At 39.2% G+C, this 14,095-nt stretch overlaps 1 protein-coding gene across 1 annotated transcript; it reads left to right on the top strand.

The window, feature by feature from the left end:
- Positions 1–1,290: 1,290 nt before the first annotated feature.
- Positions 1,291–9,015, top strand: LOC139714265 (coiled-coil domain-containing protein 24-like). The gene is made up of 8 exons (XM_071625980.1): positions 1,291–1,446; positions 2,025–2,197; positions 2,675–2,745; positions 5,075–5,177; positions 5,806–5,898; positions 6,828–6,958; positions 7,832–7,949; positions 8,616–9,015. Exons 1-8 carry the CDS (start codon positions 1,291–1,293, stop codon positions 9,013–9,015), a joined length of 1,245 nt encoding a protein of 414 aa, XP_071482081.1.
- Positions 9,016–14,095: the final 5,080 nt, after the last annotated feature.

Here is a 14,095-nt window from a genome sequence, read left to right as displayed (position 1 = left end):
TTGCATTGCATGTGAGCTGTGCAGTGCTCAAAACAAACCGTGGCGTCACGTTTCACAATTCGCCATCACACAGCAAGGTTTTGCCAGCACGTTGATCATCGATAGTCTATACCGATAACATAGATTCTAGAGTCTATGGGCCCTGTCTAGCCTAAGGTTACTCTGACCATGCTAACATTCCTTGGAAGTGGGCGTAAATTAAACCAAACTTATTTACTCCTTTAATGTCATCATCTCTCTAACGTTAACGTTAGTGTGAATTTGAAAAGTGAAATGTAAGTTTACGTTAGACTTATTGTAGTCTATTGTGTGTGCAGTTAACTGTTAAAATTTCTACTCTATTTCCCCAGAGCCTATAAAACTAAAAGTGTAGGCCCTAACATTGTTAGATACAATAGTAATGATTTAATAATAATAAAAAAGAAGTATCATTAGACTCTAAACTCATTGCAATCACTAGTGTAGTGCTCTATCAAGTATCACAATCATCCATTTTCTTGACGGTGAATCAATATATTCTACATCGTACTTGTGATAGTAGATCTACAAAACAATTGTAGTTGTAGCGGTTACGTCCAAGCTTCAATATTGATAACCACTTGTATTAAATAAAAAAATTTTATGTTTATCAATGTGATGTTGTTACTGTTACTGTTACTCAGTGTTTAAGACATACTTCTGATATTCAGCTTAATAGGTCTAATGCAGTATTTTTGTTTCTGGTTGAATGAACTGTAGTTTTCTAGACTAGGTATGTTAACATTCACAAGAAGTTAGTTGAACTCTGTAATAAAATATATATGCTCTCCCCTCTTCTTTTTCTCGTATTCACAGCTCATGCTATCATTTGATGCAGGACTTGCACCTTGAGTAACACTTGTGACAGAATACAACAGGTAGAGGGACCACTGTCACGTCATCAAGGCAGTCATACATGTAGCAGCAGTTTCCTACACCAGGAGAGGCTTGTTCTCCCTGACAGTGCTACTGATCATTAGTGCTTTTTTTAAATCTCGCAATACAGGAAAACTTTTGCAAGATACCTTCAGTGAGCATCAACCTTATCTGACCGCATACAGAAACTGAAACTTGAAACAGCAGACTATTCAACAGCACATACCTGAGAAGACTGAAACTCTGTGCGATAGCCTTGTGTATTGCAGGATGAGCTGAACCAATCTTTTGTACCACTATGGATGGCACATTAAGATGAGTACGGAGGACACCACCATGTTTTAGAATTTAGTCATCATTGTACCACTTGCATGGGGTGAAACTGGAATACCAACCATGGAGGACGCACCCCAATACAATCTTGCGGCATATGAAAAGCCGCTGTCGCTATGGAAACTGGTGGAAGAGGTTGTCTCTCCCGAGGAGAGGCCTGACATCAGGGATATCCTTGGAATTTCTCTGGTGGAACAGAGCTTGGAACTACATGAGGAGGTGAGAAAATGTAGGATGACATTTACATTGATTAGGATTTGGCTGTCCGTGTGGTTACTTTTTAGACAAATCCTAGATATCATCAGAAATATTAGAAATATGACTTTATATAAAAAAAGTGGTCCATTACTTCTAACAAATTAAGAACAAAGTATCCCTATGAATCTCATCTTACAGACAATTCTAGGTGCATTGTTTCATGTAGCTCAATCTAACAGTTAGTTGTGAGAGAAAAAAATGCAAAATTTTGTGAGGAATCCTCAATGATCCTGTCAAGATGGATTTCCTACCTTGAGCATGGCATATTGTGTGTTCGCTTAGTTGCTTTTTCAAGTTCTGGCAGGTATTTACATACCACCAGTAGTATTATGTGTCACGCTACCATGTAATGAATATGTCTGGTTTACCCTTTCAACTCCCCATCTGTATGATAAATTAACCTAGTAGCATCATGTGTTCAACTGTGCCATGACAGTAATAAAAGATTTTTTCATGCGGTTTATGGTTCTTTTTCAAATTTTTTGCTGTGCAATTGCATTGCATGTATGAAACATCTCAATCTATGGGTCTTGCTCCAGGTTGACAATCTCCTCAGCATATGGGAGGACTATCGGGAGGAGACGGAGGAGGAAACCAGGGCGTCGCCCCTAACCAGCATCCTCCCAGAGCCACCAGGCCTGAGGGATAACCTGAGGAGTCACATCCGCATGCTGCTAGAGTGTGTAAGGGAAAAAGCTAAGGACGAAGGAAGGTGAGGAGATGTTCCCCAGTAATAAATAGTTGTGTCAGAAGCATCCCAGTGCAGTAATAGAAATATTGTCCCAACACCTCTGATGATAGGCATTTAACCCGTTGAGGACGGACTGATTTTGCTACAACACATATTTCCCATAGACACTTGTCTGAGTATACTCGGAACTCGTCCTTAATGGGTTAAATAATCAAATTACATCTATGCATGTGTGCTACTTTTTGTCCTGTCAAAACAAAAGCCCTCCTCCGCATTCTAAAGGATAATTTGAAAAATGAAACAAGTGGAATATCAAATTTAATAGATTGGCCTTGTAAATGTAAACTTGACAGCATAAACATTCTGTATGATTTTGTTTTTCTATGTTAAAATTTGTTTCTTGTCTTATATGTCATATCAAGTTAGTGTTTCTGTAGTGTTTTAGCTCAGAAGAGTATGTTGAAAAAACAAATATGTATTGTGTTATCTGCATTTCAGGGAAACGGAGGTGATTTTAGCAAGACACAACAATGAAGTCTTGGATTATGTCAGTGATGACCATTCAAGAAGTAAGCTATTTACATCAGTGATGACATTAATGTCTGGTCTGGTTACTGTAATATCTTAAGTCTTGTAACTTGTAGGCTACAGATTAATGGTTTGTCTCATCAGGCGCGCCGGAAGCAGTTTTGGATTGGGGGGGGGGCAAACATTGGAGGGGGCTCAAGATTAGATCATGCATATGTTACACAATATACACATACACGCACACACACACACACACACACGCACACACATCTATTATATATATATATATATATATATATATATATATATATATATACGTAAAGTGGCGTACGGTGGGTCGAAACATGGGGGGAACCATAAAGTAATTTTGACGGTCTGTATGCTTGTGCGTGTGTGCGTGAGCAATAATGGGACTACAATACATTACGGAATGTGATACATTCAACAACGCAGTCATTGAGGAACATTGTAAGTTTTCCTTACATGGATTATGGAATGACGGTGTGAAACGATCAACAAATTATGATACTGTCAGCAACATAAGGTGAATGGCATAACAATAAAATGCGAGTGAGCGAAGCGAGCGAGCTTGAAAATTTTGATATTCTACAGTTCCAAAACTGGAGTTTTAATCGTATATTTCGCTTTGGAAATAAATGGGGGCGCATCGGGCGCAACTGCTGGCAATTATTGGCAGCAACATTAGGAGAATGGCATAACGATTCAATGCGAGCGAGCGAAGCGAGCAAGCTTGAAAATTTTGACATTCTACAGTCCCAAAACTGGGGTTTGTAGCTATATCTTTCACTTTGGAAATTGATGGGACGGCGCATCGGGCGCAACTGCTGGCAATTACTGGCAGCAACATTAGGAGAATGGCATAACGATTCAATGCGAGCGAGCAAAGCGAGCGAGCTTGAGAATTTTGACATTTTACAGTCCAAAAACTCCCGTTTGTAGCTATATCTTTCGCTTTGGAAATTAGGGGGGGGGGGGACATCGGGCGCAACTGCTGGCAATTACTGGCAGCAACGTTATTTAGGAGAGTGGCATAACGATTCAATGTGAGCGAACGAAGCGAGAGAGCTTGAAAATGTTGACATTTTGCAGTCCCAAAACTCCCGTTTGTAGCTATATTTATCTTTCGCTTTGGAAATTAAGGGGTGGGGGCATCGGGCGCAACTACTGGCAATTACTGTCAGCAACATTAGGAGAATGGCATAACGATTTAATGCGAGCGAGCTTGAAAATTTTGACGTTCTAGAGTCCCAACAACTGCCGTCGTAGCTATGTTTTTCGCTATAGAAATTAAGGGGGAGGCGCACCGGGCTCAACTGCTGGATGGTGAGCGAGCGAAGCGAGCGAGCTCGAAAATTTTGACATTTTACAGTCCAAAAGCTGCCGTTTGTAGCCATATTTTTTCCCTTTTATTCATATATATACGTATTTGTTTTATTTTCTTTGTTTATTCATTTATTTTTATTATTATTATTGTTTTTTTTATTTTATTTTATTTTATTTTTTTTTTTTTGGGGGGGGCTTTTTGGGGGGGCAAAAATGCGTTTTGCCCCCCCACTTTTTGGATTGGGGGGGCGGCCGCTCCCCCTGCCCCCCCACTTCCGGCGCCTATGTGTCTCATCATTGCTCACATAAGTCAGCACCAGCAACCCTATTTTCATGAGCAGAAATATCTTGTGTTTTGAAGATTTGAGAGTAAGTCACACTGTAAACGTCACATGGCATTGTAATGTCATGGTCACAAGAATAAAATTCTATACCGGGTAGTTTTACTAAGATTGGGGTTGATACTTTGCTGAGCATCAAAACAGTTGCAGAAATATTTGAAGTCCTGCATTATGAAGAAATAAGTAATAAAATCAATATACTAAGTATGATCACAGTTGCCATGGTACGTGTAGCTACCTGGCTATTCCAAACTAGCCATTGTGTTTTTTGGTTGTTACTATTGTAACTAAATCCATTAATTTGACTACCAACAATGGCAGTGTTCCATGTGGCATATAGATTTCCTTCATGATTTATGATAACATTTGTATTATGTAGAATGCAATTTACAGGGATATGTCCCAGTTTGTGTTCATGTGGTGTCTAAAATGTAATACTGTAAAACGAGGAATTTTCGCGTGCATTTTAATTTCGCGAATTTCGCGAGCGGCAAAATTCGTGAAATTAAAATGCACGCAAAAGTTTTTGTCTACACTACATGCATTGAACGCCAGTGGCAATTTGCGAAAATTTCATGCCACGAAAATGGCTGTCGGCTCCAATTCACAAAAATTTCATGCCACGAATATATCATGTTTTACAGTATGCGGAGTTATAAATGGTTCATGTCTCATTCTGGAGCAGATGCCAGTCCAGGGATGAACCTCCAGCGACCAGGCAGCTCATGGAGCAGCAGAGATGGGAGAGAGACACCGATGAGGATGACACCAAGCAGTGACAGTGACAGGTGAGTTGGAAGACAGCGGAGATGAGCAGTGCTCCTTTTTCCTCTTCCTCCTCCTCCTCCTATCCTTCCTTCTTCTTTTTCTTCTTTATCTTCTTCTCTTCTTCTCTGTCTTCTTCTTCTTCTTCTTCTTCTTCTTCCTCTTCTTCTTTCTCCTTTTCCTCTTCCTCCTTCTCCTCATACCCTCCTCTTCTTCATCCTCCTCCTCTTCTTCCTATACTTCTTCTTTATCCTTATCCTCCGCCTCTTCCTTTTCTTCTTCTTCGTCTTCTTCTCATCTGTCTTCCTCTTCCGTCTTTTTCTCTTTCTTCTTCAAAGATGTTCTATCAAAAGAATGTCGCAGTAACTTGTCTATTGTAAATCCTTTTGGTAAATATGAGTTATTCAGTATGTTGTCACAAAAAATAGAGCGTCACTTTATGCTTATGAGAGGAATATCATTGAATAGATGTTAAGATCCATAGTTTTATGCTGACAAAAGTACCATGCAGAGAATATGTGCTGGCTCCTTGTATGTTGATGATGTGATCATGTTAACTCTCGCAGTATCAATTGTGAATATTGTAGACATTGTACTCCTGTGGTCAGTGGTATTCATATCATCTGCTTCTGTGTGCGTTTGTCCTTTCAGAATGTCTGGCACGTCCACGGTGAGTGATCAGGTGGATTCAGTCAAAGACCAGCTCAATATCCTCAGAATAGACGAGGTTGCAAATCAGCTCAGGTGAGGAGCTGGACATAGATCATGATCTAGTTGGATATTTTGCTCAATTTCAACCAAGTCAGAATGTACAGCATGCTATCCATGGTGTGCCAATGCCCCTCTCTTGAATTCCTGACAGTTCATCTATTGCCGTGCTAATAATGCCAGGGAATAACAGGGTGCATCCTTTTTTTCTTTTTTTTTTTGCTTTTTGCTTTTCAGCCTGAGATGATATAGCAAGTTAGCCTTGAGAGTGAGAAGACCTAATTTGAGTTCATCAGAATGTAAACTTCAGTGGTATATTTTTACAGTATTCCCACAACCTGTTTACACCTTCATTTATAATACTTTAGTTGTGCTCATAAAAATGGAATGATGATGTTGATGTAAGAAAGAAAGAGCACATGTCTAGGTACAAACAAAAATCAATCTTAATGCTAGCAAAGTAGCTGGTTCTTCTAATGCCACAATAGTCCGTAGTGCAGAAGAGGTGCCATAATTGTGTGTTTTCTGGAATGATTTATCCCATAACATTGAATTCTCCTATGAAAAGAGATTGAGGCCAAATGAAGCAGTGTGTATTATTAAAAGATTTTTAAATGGAAGTGCTGTTCCCCATTGTCAGATACTTATACCGAGCCCTTTATAGCATCAACATTTTGAGTTGCTGGAAGCATACTGTAAAAGTGGAAATTTCCACTGTGTTTAAATTTTCACACATTTCGCACTCCCAGAAGCTAGCGCGAAAATAAAAGCACACGGATAGTTTTGCATGCCATATGTTTGTGTACTTACTGTCTTGATTCCGCGAAATTAAAAGCATACAAAACTCAACTTTCTGGGCTGAGCGCGAAAAATTAGTTGTGCGAAAATATCCACTTTTACAGTAGCTTGAAGAGAAAGTGAAAGAGAGAGATGTGTGATACTATTGTATTTCCTTGATGTTGTAGAACCACATTGGAGGATGAGATCTCCCAGCTACTGAAGGACAGCGGGTTCCTCCGGGAATGTCTGGAGGAGGAGCGAGACTTCCGCTGCCAGTCCCGGATGTCGTCAGTCAGCCGGGAACCCTCCATCCAAGGTATTTGGCTCACTGAACGTCTCACTCTTCCTTCCTGCCTCTCCGCTGAAATACTATAAGACCAGAAATTTTCACATGCATGAATCTTTTGCAAATTTCACAGGGAGCTGAGATTTGCAAAAGTAAAATGCTCATGAAAATGTTTGTCTATACAGTGTATTGAATGCAAGTACAATGAATGCTGTCAACCATCATGGTCAGCAATTTGTGAAAGTTTCATTTTGCAAAAAAAAGTCAGTTAGCTCCAGTTTGTGAAAGTTTCATGCCGTAAATGTGACAAGAGTGACAAGTACATGCTTATCTCAACACAATTACTCATGTCATGTGTACTAGTCTTGTACAACAACAAAATTATGGTCTTTTCTATTTGCTGTACATAGATGTGGCTCAAAGATAGCAAGAGTATACCAAAGTGATAAAGAACTTCAACATGACAACATAAGAATACTGCCAGTAGCTTTGAGGATGACCGTGCAGGCCAAGTACATAGGAAACAGTTGCTGTATACACCATATATTCAGTGAGTCTAAATTTTCACGAATCAGGATTTTCCGACAATTCTGCGAGTGGTTAAATTCATGAGGGTGGAGTACAGTACTGAACGGAGAAATGTGTGCCTACCTGTCACATTCTTTTTGGGATCGGAGTAAATATTTTCGCATGTTTTTAAATTTGCGAATAGCACCCGACTTGCGAAATTCGCGAAAATAAAAACCTTGTGAAGTATTCGGCGTATACAGTAACTGGAATGTTCTTGATGTAGTGTTTGTGTATAATTTTCAAATTCATTGTGAACAGTCATCAATAAAGTAAGTTTTTACCATCTTTCAGACGGTGTAATGACACTTTACGGTATGTTTCCCTCCCATGCAGAGCTAAAAGAAGAGAGAAGGAGGCTGGAGGCTGATCTCAAGACTCGCAGTCAGCCATCAGCAGTATCTATCATCAATTCTGTCCAAGGGAAGAAGAGTAGCTTGCCAAACTCGCCAAAGTAAGTGATAGGTCTAGGCACCCATCAGTAGTTCAGGTATTTTTCAACAAAGTAAGATTGAAGGTAAAACGTAGTTCTCAGAAGGGGTCAAATTTAATCTTCCAACATTTGGAATTTGCTTGCAATGTACTGAAGGGGTCTTCCAAGAAACTTGTCTGGCTGATGAATTATGCGAGGATAATGAGTTGTTTTGGAATATTTTGAGATCAAAAGTGTAAAATAGTTTGATCTTAGTACTGAATTTTCGCTCCTGGAGTGCCCTCCATGTTCAGTGGTGGGTAGGTTGAGTGTTATGTGATGATCGAGTGGGCCCTAGCGGTGACATTACTTAACAAATTTGCATGCCATTCACTCTTGCGCACAAGATTGATGGATACTGCTATTGTCTTCTTTGTAATCAATTATAAAACTTTATGTAGCAACCATGATCAGATATGCTCAGAGATTGCAATACTGTCAGCATACCTTTTGGCTAATATTTTGCATTTTCGTCTTTACCCAACTCAGTAAATGATGGATTGTCAGTGACTTTGGTTGTACGGTTTAATGTAGAGAACTAAATAACGACACTGAACAAGTTTACTTTGGTGTTCCTTTTCATGAATTTTGTAAAGCCATCTTGCATGAAGTTCACCCATGTGTTTGAATGTGTTCTCATCTGTGAAGGAGGTTACCTAGCCCACTGGGCCCGCCCACTCGGGTCAGCCCCAAGCTCCGCCCATCACCTCCACCGTCAGCTGGCCTGACTGGTAGGACGGCCCCCCTGAAGGCCTCCCATGGACCTGGTCATCCAGCAGGGCTCCCCCCAACTCATCCCTTGCCATCCAGGCGATCCAGCGACAGCCTGCTCTCGATGGAAGGAAAGTCACACGTCAACCCGGGCACCGGTCCGTCCTTGAGATCATCACCGGTCCAACCTCGATCCCCCGTCTCCGGCGGGCGAGGGGCTCCGGAATCTCCGACCAGGTTGCAGCCCTCTCCACCCTCATCCGGGAGACCAAGAGCCAGCCGAGTGGGCAGTGGTAGATTTAGGCACAGGGTAGTCGAAGCTAAGGAGAGTAGGTGATGAATGGCCAACGGACCAAGCTTGCTGGACATATAATGTTTTATGGGCACACTTTGATTTGGTCATTCTGTTTATGGGAGCACTTTGATACGGTGGTTATGGCCAAGGCTCTTAAACTAGGGGTCCTTAGTTCGATTCCTGCCTGTTGTGTACATCCCTGGACAGGATGTATGTTTTATCTACTACATCATGTCCCTCTTGATTTAGGGGTACATATTGGCGCCCAAGGTTGCTGCGGTAACGACCTCTAGAAGGGCAGCACTGACACTGGTGAGGCTGCAACAGGAATATAAGATCATATTATTAGCATCATCACCATAACCATCAATTATGATGGCTGAGCTGGGTATGTGACCCAACCAAGGAAGAGTCAGTACACACTCACTGTTAAATGAATATTAGCTCTTTATGTCAGTAACCCATGCAACAAGGTGTTGCAACCTTGTGCATGGATATTAAAGATGTATGTGTTGCTGGCATTACAGAGCAATCTTGCAATTATTCCATGCTTTCATTGACATAAACTATTTACCTGCTGATGTGGACATGGTAGTTGTTGGTGTTGTGAAATATGGTTTAATGGTTGATTTGATTTTAAATCATGCCCAGCTTTTGCCTATTTTGTATACCAAAACATGTGTCAGTCATTCTTTTTGGGGCTATTAGTAATAGTCCCAGATTAAAACAAAAATCCAAATGTTGCATTGCTAGAGTGAGTGTTCAAATTCATGAAATTCTTCCGTCGAGATGTTTTCATTGCAACTGATGGACAAATTGCCCTACATTGACGTAAATAACAAAGCAGCACCTGCTGTATGCTATAAGGATTAGAACCAACACTTGCTGTCGGGCGAAAGCTTGGTGGTCTAGTGGAGATGACGCCTGTCCGGTGATCAGGAGGTCGTAGGTTCGAATCCTGCTCAAGTATATACGCCCATGATTTTTTTTTTCATCGTGGCTGCTACTAAAACACTGATCAATTCAGTGCTTATTTACGTCGATGTAGGGCAATTTGTCAATCAGTTGCAATAGAGTGAGTGTGTTGGACGAGATATTTTGTGATGTGATTAGGAAATACTTACGTAGCTGATAACCTCAAATAATGACTTTAAGAGTGATTCTCTGTCAGTAAGCAGCCTATTGCTGTGTAGTGTGGAAAGAACAGTAAAGGAGAAATGCAAAGGTTTGCATTACAAACATTTGATGTATCCGGCAACACATTATCCTCAATAGATCAAAGAAATACAAAGTCATCAAAGCATAGTGGAACTTATTCATGGTCCTTGAGAGCACACAATGGCTAGGTAGTGTCCTTTTGATGAATTTTAAAAAGCTAGCATGAATGTTTCTCTGTTTGTGGATTCTGACCACTCTTTTCTTGTTGCAGTGCTTAAAATGTGTTGCACTGAGGTGAGTATCCCTGCTTTGAAATTAGCAACAACAACATTCTAATATTATTTGTAGCAACCAGCTGCAATGCCCTAGTAATCAGTTCGGATTGGTCACTCAGAAGTGGCAGGCAGTTACTTTGATTAAAGGTCAATCTATAGTTCAGTTTTATGCTACAATGTCTTGCTCAAAGCCCTGATCATGGATGTTCAGTGACATTATTTCATAACCACGTACCTCATGAGCATCATGAACTGTTAGTGAATTTTTGATGTCAGTGGAATGTGCTTTCTAGGGAAGTGTGATCCAGTTTTTATGCCTCCGCCACGAAGTGTTGCCGGAGGCATTATCTTGTTATCTGATGAATGATTTCTAAGTTGTCTCCCACAGGAGTGTTGGTGTATGCGCTCTCCTATGACTGCACTTCTACTGATTGAGAGATTTTTGCAGGTCATGGAGCCATCGTCCACCCATCAATTTTTTTTTTTTCATTGTTAAAATTTTTTTTAATGTGATTATTCAAGATGTTCAGGTGTATATTGTCATCACAGCTTGTTTGAGGGTGGTATTAAGTTGGGGACACGACTGAAAAACAAAACAAACAAAACATGTGCTTCTGAGGTATTGGGGGCGTCCATCATTTGTCAGCTACATTGTCCGCAAACATGCAGAGATATAGTTCAAGTGTTTGTAATGCATCCATGTCACATCACCACCCCCCCCCCCCCCCAAAAAAAAAAGAAGAATAAATATGAAAGCTGCCCTGATAATTGTGAAAGTGTGTGAAAAAAAGTAGGAATGAGTAATGTGCCTTAATGTTCTCATACATTGGACATGACTGACCATGATAGAGCTTCAGTATATAATGAATTTCAAGTTATTGATATTTCATGTCAGTGATTTTAGCAGTTTAGATGATTGTGCAGCCTACTGTCAAACCCTTCATTGCCATTTGAAGAAAGCCCTCGTTAAGTAAAGCATAATGTAGATATGGTTTAGAGCAATGCAAAAACCACACCCACAATTTGATTACAATGTCAAGTCAACTACTAAGGAGTCGAGACACTATGTGAAATTAATTTCACAGAATTTTAACAAAAATGTTTAAGGTTGACAGGGTAGATATTTTAACCGTCCTTAAGTGTTGTTGCAGAAGGGGATATGCATTAGGTTTGTGAAAAGATGGAACTAATAAAAAGTAAGGTACTGATGCGTATATGTACTCCTACTTTTATGTGTAAATTATATTCCCTTTTGCTTTTATGTAAGTCAGTGAAATCTACATGTTCATGTGAAAGTTAACAATTACTGCATTATGCTTGAGCTCTCTGTCGGGGTGACCAGAATTGATGATGATGAACCAGAAGTTTAGGAGTACAAGCACGTAAAACATCCATTATGTAACTCTTTGTTGTGGAGATGCACTGAATTTGTGTTACTGTAAAAGTGGATATTTTCACGCGAGCAATTTTTCACGCTCTGCTGGATAAGATGAATTGTAATGTGTTTTTAATTCTGCGGAATCGGGATGTTAACTACTGGAACATATGGCATGCAAAAATATTTGCGTGCTTCTATTTTTGCGCTAGCTTCTGGTTGAGCCAATGTGCAAAAATTTCCACACCGCGAAAATTTCCACTTTTACAGTATTTGTAGTTTTTGCCATATTTGAGGAGTAAATGACACTGGCATTATGAGATATCCAGAGCCTACCCCAGGTTACCTCCAAAGGGTAGTAATTAATGTACAATTTATAAAAAAACAGTTTTTTAAAAACAAAAAATACACATTCAGATTAGTGCATTTGACGTGTCATATTTTGAATTGAGGTGATTATGTTTTATGGGTAAAATCCACCATGATCCTTTACATACAAGTGATACCACCTGTTTGCTGAAGTAACTTCTGCAGCTATTGCACTAATACTGATGTCTTGACTCAAAATGTGTTGAATGCTACTGCCATAGCAATGGGTATGATCATCTTGCAGTGTATGAATGCATGTGATTATACCAACATATTTGGATTCAGAAAAGGGTAACACAATTCATTATCATACTCACAAACTGACAAGTGAATGCACACTTTGATGAAAATTTAAAGTGATTTATTTCATCGTACTTAACTCAAGTCATGGATTTCAATGCTCACACATTTGGCAAAGACAAGATTGAATCAAGCCATGATAAACATATTTCATTCTATTTTGTAATGATTGTCGTCAGCTCTGTACATAGTATGGTAAAGAAACAATTACTTGCAATCTTGACAGATCTTGTTGAATGCCATAAAAATAATTATATGTATTTGACATGTATCATACATAAAGAGTTGAAGTAACTATTTGCTTAAAACGCAATTTTTCTATCTCCTCCAGGCTTCATTATTCTATCAGTTTAATGGCATACTTAAAAAAAGAATACATATATATATATATATATAACAATGAAGTGTGCAAATGGATTGATAGAGTGTTTGATAGACAAGCAGAAATTAGAAAAGTAAAATAGAAGAAACACATGTCAGTGTGTGTGCACATAAGATATGAAAATGTGTGTGTGTGTGTGTGTGTGTGCGTGTATGTATGTGTGTTCTTGGTATTTCTGTATTGTGATGTAGGAAAACAGACATTGAATGAGATAGATATAAAGACATATGAATGTAATTGAACACATGGTTTGAAATTATTTAAACAAAAAGAAGAAATGATGAGTGTAGAAACAACTCAAAAAGTTACACAATATAGACAGAACTATAAAATAGATGACATATTCTGACTTAAATCACAATTGTGACTCAAAATGCCTTATATAACCGGCATTACAAAATTCATTGATAGCGGCGACGTGTTCAAATAATTAACTGATTAACGAGTAAACAACCTTTTGCACACTTACCCAGAAACTTTAGGTATTTCAGACCACAAAAAATAACTGTAAGCTATCTTGTCACGATGTTCAAGAAATGTTAAGAGTCCTTGCCAAATAGAGTCAATGCATTAAGCTTCTATTTAACTGATATCTTGAGAAAAAAAAAAGTTTTCGGCGTTAGCTTCGTCACTGCGTGAAGAAAATTAGGCAAGAAAGTACATATCAACCATCTCTCCACTACATTTCATAATCATGATGGCGCCGAAAGGCCTTTGTTTTGTAGAAGAAAGACCACACTGATTGTAATGTATACGGGGGAAAATAGTTACAATAATGGTATGAAGCGGGGAATGTATTTTTGGCTTTTCTTAATACAGCTGTACTGTCACCACCATCATCAAATACTATTTCACACAGCCTATATGACATTCTCATCTTCAAAAACGTTTTGTAATGAAGACATAAAGGTATGCTACATATGCTTCCCGTAAACAAAAAACATAAAATTATGCTAAAGCTGCCCAGCGATGGATCTTGTTTTTTTTTTTTATCTTGATGCACACGATGTCATTTTTTTTTTTGTTCACCGTGACTGAAAAGGATGCGATCATGATTGATCACTTGCACTGAACGCATCATTTATTGAATTCAGTGTGATGAAAGCAATCTCCGTTCATATCCACGTTAGTATATACGTGGTATAGGCGATGAGTATTGATGAACTGACAGTGGTCAAGATATCATGATGTGCCTTTCGTATAAATGATGAAATCATCACACAGCTAGAAAAAAAAAATAATCCCTCATGTTTCGCCAGCATA

Source organism: Diadema antillarum, unplaced genomic scaffold, assembly GCF_040938485.1.
Source record: "Diadema antillarum isolate AM-2024a unplaced genomic scaffold, OU_Dant_1.0 seq00002212_RagTag, whole genome shotgun sequence".
NCBI lineage: Eukaryota > Metazoa > Echinodermata > Echinoidea > Diadematoida > Diadematidae > Diadema > Diadema antillarum.
This window is presented reverse-complemented; position numbering and strand designations above follow the sequence as displayed.